The sequence below is a fragment of the Heterodontus francisci genome, chromosome 45, assembly GCF_036365525.1.
Source record: "Heterodontus francisci isolate sHetFra1 chromosome 45, sHetFra1.hap1, whole genome shotgun sequence".
Classification (NCBI taxonomy): Eukaryota; Metazoa; Chordata; class Chondrichthyes; order Heterodontiformes; family Heterodontidae; genus Heterodontus; species Heterodontus francisci.
Window position 1 is genome coordinate 10,791,144 of NC_090415.1, and position 11,648 is coordinate 10,802,791.

At 43.4% G+C, this 11,648-nt stretch overlaps 2 protein-coding genes across 2 annotated transcripts; both read left to right on the top strand.

Annotated features, from left to right (window-relative positions):
• Positions 1 to 9,594: 9,594 nt before the first annotated feature.
• On the top strand, positions 9,595 to 10,522 carry LOC137356514 (histone H2B 5-like). Its single transcript, XM_068022400.1, has one exon. It carries the CDS (start codon positions 9,603 to 9,605, stop codon positions 9,981 to 9,983), a length of 381 nt encoding a protein of 126 aa, XP_067878501.1. The 5' UTR covers positions 9,595 to 9,602; the 3' UTR covers positions 9,984 to 10,522.
• A 266-nt stretch (positions 10,523 to 10,788) lies between these two features.
• LOC137356359 (histone H2A-like) lies at positions 10,789 to 11,229 on the top strand. Its single transcript, XM_068022246.1, has one exon. The coding sequence runs from the start codon at positions 10,789 to 10,791 to the stop codon at positions 11,227 to 11,229; it is 441 nt and encodes a 146-aa protein (XP_067878347.1).
• Positions 11,230 to 11,648: the final 419 nt, after the last annotated feature.

Genomic DNA, 11,648 nt, shown 5'->3' on the forward strand with positions numbered 1-11,648 from the left:
AGGAAGGTGTGTTGTGAAGAGGACATAAGGAGGTTGCAGACCTTTATAGATGGTTGAGTGAGTGGTCAGAAATCTGGCAGATGAAGTGTAATGTGAAAAAATGTGAAGTTGTTCACTTTGTCTGGAAGATTAAAAAAACAAAGTATTACTTAAATGGAGAACAACTGCATAATTCCGAGGTGCAGAGGGATCTAGGTGTTCTGGTGCATGAGTCATGAAAAGTTAGTATGCAGGTACAGCAAGTCATCAAGAAGGAAAATGGAATACTATCCTTTATCATGAGAGGAATTGAAAATAAATGGAAGAATGTTATGCTTCAGTTATACAGGGCATTGGTGTGAACACATCTTGAATACTGCGTGCAGTTTTAGTCTCCATATTTCAGGAAGGAAGTAAATGTGTTGGATGTGTTTCACAGGAGGTTTATTAGATTGATACCTGGAATGAGTGGGTTGTCTTATGAGCAAAGGTTGGACAGACTGGGCTTTTCTTCACTGGAGTTTAGAAGAGTGAGGGGAGACTTGATTGAAGTGCATAAGATCCTGAATGGTCTTGACAAGTGGATGGGGAAAGGATGTTTCCTCTTGTGGATGAGTTCAAAACTCGGGGATGCTGTTTTAGAATTAGGGATCGCCATTTTAGGACAGAGATGAGATTTTTTTCTCTCCGAGGGTTGTGCAACTTTGGAATTCTCTGCCTCAGAAGGTGGTGGAGGTGGGGTAATTGAATATTTTTAAGGCAGGGGTAGATAGATTCTTGTTAGGCAAGGGAATCTAAGATTATCAGGCATAGATGGGAGTGTGGAATTCAACTCAGAAATTGATCAGCCATGAACAAATTGAATAGCGGAGCAAGCTCGAGCGGCTGAATGGTCTACTATTGCTAATTCAGCAGGACTGGGGGACTGTTTGTAATATGCACTGCGAAGCAGGAACTGGACCCGGAACATGGAGTGACCCAGGTGAAAGGGAGAGGTCTTTCTCAGGCAGTGTCTAGACAGGGAGAGAGAGACAGAATATGATAAACTCGCTTTTCAAGATCATTGCTGATTTCTCTCTCCAAACTGTAATGAATGTTCCTGGTTTGGATTGAATATCTTACTGTGTGTTGTTGGATGGTGAATTGGGTGGCAGAGTGGCCAGCACCACAGCCTCACAGCTCCAGTGACATTGGTCCGGTTCTTCGTCCTGCTTGTGTGGATTTTGCAAGTTTTCCCTGTGACTGCATGGGTTTCCGCTGGGTGCTCTGGTTTCCTTCCACATGCCAATGACTTGCAAGTTGATGGGTAAATTAGCCATTGTAAAAAAAAAAATGCCCCTGGTGTAGGTATGTTGTAGGAGAATAGTGGGGACTTTAGAGGGAAAAATGGGATAAATATAGATTGGTATAAATGGGTGGTTGATGGTCAACATGGACTCGATGGGCTGAAGGGCCTGTTTGGAACTGTACCTGACTATGAATGGCGGAAAAAAAATGGCTGAATAATCAAGACATGGCAGACTTTCCAAGACTGTCAATTGCAGGATCAGGTGAGGAAATTAAGGACACTTTTTTAAACAGTCATTACTTCTTGTCCATTGAACAATTGGACATGGAAATAGAACTCTGGCTTGTGCAAATGTCACTTCTCCATTGAGTCGTCCGAGTCATTCAGCACTGCTGGGCATGGGTTGTTTCTGAATGTCACAAAATTGCGGTAAAACTGCTCCAAATACCTGGGAAACAGAAGCAGAGTGCTGCAGTACTGCAGTGGACTCAGACACTGACACTGCTTATGTGTGAACTTTCCTTTTGTGATTGCTCAGAATGATTATTATTGAAAATATTACATTGATTACTTTTGTGTCTTCTCACTCACCTGTACTTCAAGTGTAAGAGTTACCTTTTTTATCTGCCAGGCAAACACTCAAAGGAACCAGAACGAAAGTCATGACTCATCAATAGATGGAAAGGTACCTCCAGCTCGTTCCAACACATATTAGGTACAGTGTCAGTCACAAAGCACAGTGACACGGTCAGGTCATCATTTCCACTGTAACAAACAAAAGAAGTAGTCAGACCCACACTGATCCCAAAGAGACACATTATCAATCCAATAGTCAAACAGAGCATCGAGATAGTATTTGTTTCTATTTCTCTGCAACTGACTGGTAGATACATGAATCACAGTCCAAAAACACACACATTATCTGATTTAAATACACTGTGTCACCTTGGCTACAATTCAAATACCAAATCTTAAACAGAACAGACAAAATGTACCTGATTGAAAGCTACAGAATGAATCCCAATAACATACCCCACAATATAAACTGAGCTACAAATTACACACCAGTGTAAACATGTCACTAAGGGTCAGACAAAAACATACAGGATTAGTTCATTTACTACAAACTGATGGAATTTAACATTACATGTCAGGTCATACTCTAAAATTGAAAGATTGTCATTCACAATTGCTTTTGCAGAGATACAAATTGGATAAAAAGCTACAACTCACAAACAAGAATTGAATAAAACCTACAGCAATAAAACATTGTTAATCCATATTTTAAATTAAACACAAGTAAACACATATTGATACATTAACGTGTGAAACAAAGAGTTGTCACCACAATGCCTGAGATACATATGAAGTACCGGATATTCCAAAATTCTGTAGACTCTGGAGCAGTTCGTACAGATTGGAGGGTGGAAAATGGAACCCCACTATTTAAAACAAGGAGGGAGAGAAAAAAAGGAATTACAGACGAGTGAACCTGACATCAGGAGTGGGGAAAATGCTGGAGTCTATTATAAAGGATGTGATAGTTTTACGAAAGAGAAGTCATGCTTAACAAATCCACTGGAGTTTTTTGAGGATGTAACTAGCAGACTCGATAATGGAGAACTAGTGGATGTGGTGCATTAGGATTTTCAGAAGGCTTTTGACAAGGTCCCACATAAGAGGTTAGTGTGCAAAATTAAAGCACATGGGATTGGGGGTAATATACTGGCAGGGATTGGGAATTAGTTGACAGACAGGAAACAGAGTAGGAATAAATGGGTATATTTCTGGGTGGCAGGCAGGGTCCAGTGGGGTACTGCAGGAAACTGTGCTTGAGCCCCAGCTATTCACAATATATCTTAGAGACTTGGGTGAGGGAAGTAAATGTAACATTTCCAGGTTTGCAGATGACACAGAGCTGGGGGTGGGGTTTGGGGGGGTGGATTGTGAGCTGTGAGGAGGATGCAAAAGGCTCCAATGTGATTTGGACAAGTTGGGTGAGTAGGCAACTGTGTGGCAGATGAAATATAAATTGGATAAAAGTGAATTTATCCATTTTGGTTTTAAAATAGTAAAGCAGATTATTATCTGAATAGTGATAGATAGGGAAAGGGGGAGGTGCAACGAGACCTGGGTGTCCTTGTACATCAGTCGCTGAAAGCAAGCATTCAGGTGCAGCAAGCAATTAGGAAGGAAAATGGTATGTTGGCCTTCGTTGCAAGAGGATTTGAGTACAGGAGCACAGATGTCTTACTGCAGTTATACAAGGCCTTGGTGAGACTCATCTGGAGTATTTAGAGTCAAAGAGTGATACAGCACTGAACAAGGCCCTTTGGGCAACCGAGTCTGTCATGACCAACAACCACCCATTTTTATACTAATCCGACATTAACCCCATCCGACCAACAATCACCTATTTATACTAATCCTACATTAATCCCATATTCCCTACCTCTACCCACCTTCCCTACCACCAACCTATACTAGGGGCAATTTACAATGGCCAATTTACCTATCAACCTGCAAGTCTTTGGCTGTGGGAGAAAATCAGAGCACCCAGCGGAAACCCACATGGTCACAGGAAGAACTTGCAAACTCCGCACAAGCAGTACCCGGAACCAAACCCATGTCGCTGGAGCTGTGAGGCTGTGGTGCTAACCACTGTGCCACCGTATTGTGTGTAGTTTTGGTCTATTTATCTTAGGAATTTTGTTCTCGCCTTGGTTCCTGGGATGGCAGGATTGATGTACGAGGAGAGATTGGGTCAAGTAGGCCGACATTTACTTTAGTTTACAAGAATGAGAGGGGATCTCATAGAAACCTATAAAATTCTAACAGGATTCATGCTAAATGCAGGGAGGATGTTCCCGATGGCTGGGGAGTCCAGAACCAGGGCTCACAGTCTCAGGATACGGGGTGTAGAACAGTACAGCACAGTGGCGCAGTGGTTAGCACCGCAGCCTCACAGCTCCAGCGACCCGGGTTCAATTCTGGGTACTGCCCGTGTGGAGTTTGCAAGTTCTCCCTGTGTCTGCGTGGGTTTCCTCCGGGTGCTCTGGTTTCCTCCCACATGCCAAAGACTTGCAGGTTGCTCGGTTAATTGGCCATTATAAATTGCCCCTAGTATAGGGAGGTGGTAGGGAAATATAGGGACAGGTGGGGATGTGGTAGGAATATGGGATTCGTGTAGGATTAGTATAAATGGGTGGTTGATGGTCGGCACACTCTCGGTGGGCCGAAGGGTCTGTTTCAGTGCTGTATCTCTGAACTAAACTAAACAGTACAGGCCCTTCGGCCCACGATGTTGTGCCGAACCTTTAACCTACTCTAAGATCAAACTACCTGCATACCCTTCTTTCTACTATCATCCATGTACCTATCCAAGAGTCGCTTAAATGTTCCTAATGTATCTGCTTCTACTCCCAGCACTGGCAGTGCATTCCACGCACCCACCACTCTCTGTGTAAAGACCCTACCTCTGACATCTCCCCGAAACCTTCCTCCAATCACCTTAAAATTATGCCCCCTTGTGATAGCCTTTTCCACCCTGGGAAAAAGTCTCTGGCTCTCCACTCTATCTATACCTCTCATCATCTTGTACCCCTCTATCAAGTCACCTCTCATCCTTCTTTGCTCCAATGAGAAAAGCCCTAGCTCCCTCAACCTTTCTTCGTAAGACATGCCCTCCAGTCCAGGCAGCATCCTGGTAAATCTCTTCTGCACCCTCTCTAAAGCTTCCACATCCTTCCTCTAATGAGGCGACCAGAACTGAACACAATATTCCAAGTGTGGTCTAACCAGGGCTTTATAGAGCTGCAGCATACCCTCGCGGCTCTTAAACTCAATCCCCCTGTTAATGAAAGCCAACACACCATACGCCTTTTAACAACCCTTGTCAACTTGGGTGGCAACTTGGAGCGATCTATGGACATGGACCCCAAGATCCCTCTGTTCCTCCACACTACCAAGAATCCTGTCTTTAAGCCTGTATTCTGCATTCAAATTCGACCTTCCAAAATGAATCACTTCACACTTTTCCAGGTTGAACTCCATCTGCCAATTCTCAGCCCAGCTCTGCATCCTGTCAATGCCCCATTGCAACCTACAACAGCCTTCCACACTATCCACGACTCCAGCAATCTTCGTGTCATCAGCAACTTGCAAACCCAGCCTTCCACTTCCTCATCCATATCATTTATAAAAATCACAAAGAGCAGAGGTCCCAGAACACCCTGCAGAACACCACTGGTCACCGAGCTCCATGCTGAATACTTTCCATCTACTACCACCCTCTGTCTTCTATGGGCCAGCCAAAAACCAGAATAGATCAATAAATCAAATGGCAGATACAGCATGAATCCCAACTTCCCATTGCAGTGACTGACATGCACAGAGTAAAACTATCATCTATTTAGCAGAAGTTAACAAGCACCCTTCAAATGTACACTCACAGAGTAGAAACTGTCAGTTCAAGGCAGAAGCAGATTCACACAGAACAAGATGAAAGATACAATGTGAACCTCATACTTAAATACCAGAAGCTGATGGGTATACAGTACAACTTGCAATAGGATACCAGACACAGACAGAGAGATAAAAGACAATATCACATAGCAGAATCTGACAAGTGCAGAGTAAACTGTATAGTAGCATATCAGAGAGTGACCGTAAAAGTGTAAATCAAGCACTACCATAAACCAACATGTACAGAATAATGACCATCCTCACAAGAGTGATTCTGATAGATACAGGGGAAATGTCACACTCACCATAGATGCACAGAAACAGAATACAACACAAACACATAAAGTTACTGAGGTACATAGCAAAATTCACTTTCAGAAACATACAGGGAAAGTAAAACACATACTCACAAATCATGCACAGACAAAAGCCACATTCACATTACAGAGACTGGCAGATGCAGAGTAAAACCCACAATCAATTACCACTAACAAAATGTTACAGAATAAAACAGATATTTGCATTGCAGTAACTGACAACATGCTAGCTAAAATCCACATTTGCATATCAGAAACCAAAGGTTAAAGATTGATCCCACATTCATTTGCCAGAATATACGATGTGCAGTGGAAATAAAAACAGAAAATGCTGGAAATAATCTGCAAGTCTGGCAGCACCTGTAGAGAGAGAAAGTGAGTTAACATTTCAGGTCAATGACCTTCGATCAGAACGGACCTTTCTGATGAAAGACCATTGACCTGAATGGTTATCTCTGTTTCTGTCTCCACAGATGCTGGCAGGCCTGCTGAGTATCTGCGGAGAAGGACTGCAGAATTCTGAGGTGCAGAGGGATCCAGGTGTTCTTGTGCTTGAGTCACAAAACGTTAGTATGCAGGTATGGCAAATCACAAAGGCAATTGGAAAGTTATCCTTTATTACAACAGGAATTGAAAATTAATCTAAGGATGTTATGCTTCAGTTATACGGGGCTTTGGTGAGACCACATATCGAATACTGTGTGCAGTTTTGGTCTCCATATTTAAGGAAGGAAGTAAATGTGTTGGAGGTGTTTCAGAGGAGGTTTATTAGATTGATACCTGGAATGAGTGGATGTCTTATGAGGAAAGGTTGGACAGACTGGGTTAGTTTTCACTTGAGTTTAGAAGAGTGAGGGGAGACTTGATTGTAGTGTATAAGATCCTGAATGGTCTTGACAAGGTGGATGGGGAAAGGATGTTTCCTCTTGTGGATGAGTTCAGAAATCGGGGGCGCTGCTTTAAAAGTATGGGTCACACTTTTAGGTCCGAGATGAGGAGATTTTTTTTATCCCTCTGAGGTTTGTGAGACTTTGAAATTCAGTGCTTGAGAAGGTGGTGGAGGCGGTGTCACTGAATATATTATTTTTTCAGTCAGGTCTTGATAGATTCTTGTTAGGCAAGGGAATCAAAGATTATTGGGAGTAGATAGGAGTGTGGAATTCAAGTCAGAAACAGATCAGCCATGATTTAATGTAAGAAGCAGGAGGTTTAGAGGGGATTTGAGGATTGTTTTATTTTCATTTTCACCCAGATGGTGGTTGGAATCTGGAACACATTACCTGAAAGGGGTGGTAGAGGCAGGACCCCACACAACATTTAAGAAGTATTTAGATATACATTTGAAAGGCCATAGCATACAAGGCGATGGGCCAAGTGCTGGAAAATGGGATTAGAATAGATCACTGATTGTGCCTGTGCCGGCCATCAATGTGTCCAAGGGCCTGTTTCTGTGCTGTATAACTCTATGACTCTATCTCTCGATGACAAATACAAAGTAAAACCAACATTCACATCGCAGAACTTGGCAGATTGAAAGCAAATCCACCATACAGTTCAGCAGAAACTGACAGAACAGAAAGAACACATAATCACATACCATAAATTGGCATAGAGAATAAAATTCACGTGCCCGTACCAGAAATTAACTTGTCCAGATGAAAATCCATAATCATACAGCAGAGAGTGAGCTGTACTATTAAACCCAGCTTCTGCACTTGAGGCTAACATGCACAGAGTAAAAACAATGCTCATGTCTCATACCAGAAACGGCCAGCCGTAGATCACAACCCACACTCACATATCAGAACGGGCAGGTACAGTGAAAAATATCTCTTAATGAACCACTGACAGGGACGTGATACAGACCACATTCATTCATCAGAAACTTACAGATACAGATAATAAACAGTACTTACATACAACAGATTGAAAGGAACAGGTTAAAACCCATCCTTATATGAAGACGTCTGATGGGTACAGAACACAGGTGAGGCCTCCAAACCAGAGACTGACATGTAGAGTGAAAACAACGCTGACGTGTCATCAATTAACATGTGCTGTGTAAGGCTACACAAAAATGCCTCTTACTAACAGATACAGAGACAAAATCAAACAACCTTTCATACCAGAAACTGACAGGTGCAGATTAAAATCCAAATTCACAATTCAGAAATTGACAGATAAAGAGAAATGCCCAGACTCCAAAAGCAGAGATTAACAGATACATAACAAAACCCACACTCACTCAGCAGAAGCTCATAGGTACAGAACAAAACCCATAATCACCCACTTAGAAACTGAATGTTCCAGGGAAAGAAAAAACAGAATCACCTATTGAAGATTGAAATTACTGAATTAAATCACAAACTCATTGACCAATACGGAGTAAAAGCCACAGTTAAATATCACATACTGACAGGCACAGAATGAAACCCACACTCACATGTCCTGCAGGGAAAGACAAACATGACACGACCCAGAATGTCCATGCATTTCCTCCTGCCATATTCCGTATATATGACCAAATAGATTATTTTGTTAACAACTCAAAAACATCATCGCTGCCAGTGTTATCATATTATATTTGATCAACTCTTTCCACTCCACAACCCTCCATATTTTTGCAGACCTGTCTTGCTGAATATTTGTAGCCAGTAATAATAAGTTCCCATGCCTCGCCTAGTTTCAGCCAGAATTATGTAATTGCCACTATATAAATCTTTCATGTGGTTACTTGTCGCTGCAGCTGACCAACCTTATTTGGCACGCAACATAGATTTAAAGACTTGCACTTCAATGCTTGCATTTGCCCATGTCTGACCCCAACTATACTGGACGGTTCCGTCCTGGTGATGGACGGAAGTGCAGCAGGGCGGTACATCCTGATAAGGAATGGAAGTGTCGAGAAATTATATGTACAGAGTGAAAAAATAGACGTGTTCGTACCAGCAAAATGGAAATGGTTGAAGAGACAGAGGGACTCAGAAAGTCATGGTTAAGGGCGGGCAAAGGGGTTTGGACGATCTGACTGCTGCGTCAGTTTGTGGCTGTGATAGGCATGAAGTGTGATTGGTTACTTTAGATATCCAATCAGACAGATTTAGCTTTTAGTTTTAGAGATACAGCACTGAAACAGGCCCTTCGGCCCACCGAGTCTGTGCCGACCATCAACCACCCATTTATACTAATCCTTCACTAATTCCATATTCCTACCACATTCCCACCTATTTTTATAATGGCCAATTAACCTATCAACCAGCATGTGGGAGGAAACCGGAGCACCTGGAGGAAAACCACGCAGACACAGGGAGAACTTGCAAACTCCACACAGGCAGTGCCTGGAATTGAACTCGGGTCACTGGAGCTGTGAGGCTGCGGTGCGAACCACTGCGCCACTGTGCCGCCCAACATCAGGCAGTGACATCATTGTAAACCAGCCAATCATGAACATGGCCTTCTCCCATCCTTCATTAGCATAGGGTTCTGGGGATGTCTATAAAATGCGAGCTTGGAGTGAAATTTCGGTTATTCTGTGTTTGAAGTTAATCGTGATCATGGTTGACGAGAAGAAAACTGCAGCAGCTTCCAAGAAGGGCGCCAAGAAAGTTCTGAAGAAGGCGCCAACAAAGGGCACCAAGAAACGGAGAAAATCCAGGAGAGAAAGTTATTCCATCTACGTGTACAAAGTGATGAAGCAGGTTCACCCTGACACCGGCATCTCCTCCAAGGCCATGAGCATCATGAATTCGTTTGTGAATGATATTTTCGAGCGAATCGCGGGTGAAGCTTCCCGCCTGGCCCATTACAACAAACGCAGCACCATCAGCTCCCGGGAGATCCAGACCGCCGTGCGCCTGCTGCTGCCCGGGGAGCTGGCCAAACACGCCGTGTCGGAAGGTACAAAGGCGGTCACCAAGTACACCAGCTCCAAGTAAATATCCGCAATGTACTGAAACACACCCAAAACACAAAAAGGCTCTTTTAAGAGCCACCCACAACTTCTCTGAAATAGCTACAACATCATCTTGATTATCGAATTCTTTTTTTGTTAATACGAATACTCTGCAAATTTTTGATGGCGGTTGTAAATCTCTGTTTAAATCCGGTCAATTTAAAGATGTTCTCAGTTACTTGGTTGCCGTGTTGAAGTTTGTCTATCTTTATGAATAAGTACATTGTTAAGAAACCCCGTTGGTTTAGGCACCCTCAGTCTCTAACCCGTGACACTGAAAATCTATACTCCGCTTTTGTCTCCCACGAAAAGGGATCAATCCAGAATCAGTGATACAGTATAATTACGAAGATTGACCTGAAATGTGTCCGGTTACAAAATGCTGTGAATGAGTCTTTCAGCCGCTGGTTAGACTGTATCATGAAAAAGAATAAAGCAGAATACATGGCGGATTACAAAAGCGAATCTGGGACAAAATGTGGAATAAAAAAATGAAAATGTTTTTGCAATGTTTTCTGTAAAACAATATGACCTATAAATGTGATATTCTATATTGAAGCCGCCCCTTGTTTTACAAATATATTGGCGGGCTTTTCAAATGTGAAATATCGTTGGGAGCCTGACCATTTCGCGCTCTTATTTTCCGCTCTCAACTCACTGTCTTCTTGTGATTGGTGAATTGAGCAGCTCTCTGATTGGTAACATGTACAGCACAATGACACCGAGTGCTGACAGACCAATCAGCAGTGTCCCCAACACCATTCCTCCAGAAGGTACAAGGAGGAGGAATGTGGGCGGATCTCAGCATTCTTCGTGAAAGTGTTTGTGAGATTGTGTCAATGTCTGGAAGAGGGAAGACCAGTGGTAAATCTCGGGCCAAGCCCAAGTCTCGCTCCTCAAGGGCTGGATTACAGTTCCCGGTCGGCCGTGTTCACCGCCACCTCAGAAAGGGGAACTATGCTGAGCGGGTGGGTGCCGGAGCCCCGGTCTATCTGGCTGCTGTGCTCGAGTATCTGACAGCTGAAATCCTCGAGCTGGCCGGCAACGCGGCCCGGGACAACAAGAAGAGCCGTATCATCCCCAGACACCTGCAGCTGGCCGTCCGCAACGACGAGGAGCTGAACAAGCTGCTGGGAGGGGTGACCATCGCTCAGGGCGGGGTGCTGCCTAATATCCAGGCCGTGCTGCTGCCCAAGAAAACCAGCGCTCCGAGCACGAAGGGCAAGTGAAGCGGCCTCACTTGAATCTGTGAACCCAAAGGCTCTTTTCAGAGCCACCCACTTTATCTGTGAAAGGGCTGGTTACTGTCTGAAAGACTGTAATATTACACTGTTATCGTTGTTTTGTGTTGGAATGAGGTGTACTGGATTTTGGCATTTAGTTGCTCATCAGATGAAATACATTCTAATTCCCTCAGACCCTATTGGAAAGGCACTTTTACCATTCTACCCTTTATGTCCCACAAACGTTTGTTCAGTCCTAAAACGATCGCCGGTCTATTAAAATACGCTGTGCACATTGGTATCGCTACTCTAGATCTGACAAATGCCACGTCATGAAATCTCCAGCTGCCGGATGCAGACAAAAGTATTTGTGTCTCCCGGCTTTGAGTAAATAAGTGGTCAAAACCTGCTGAGACGTTTTTGTG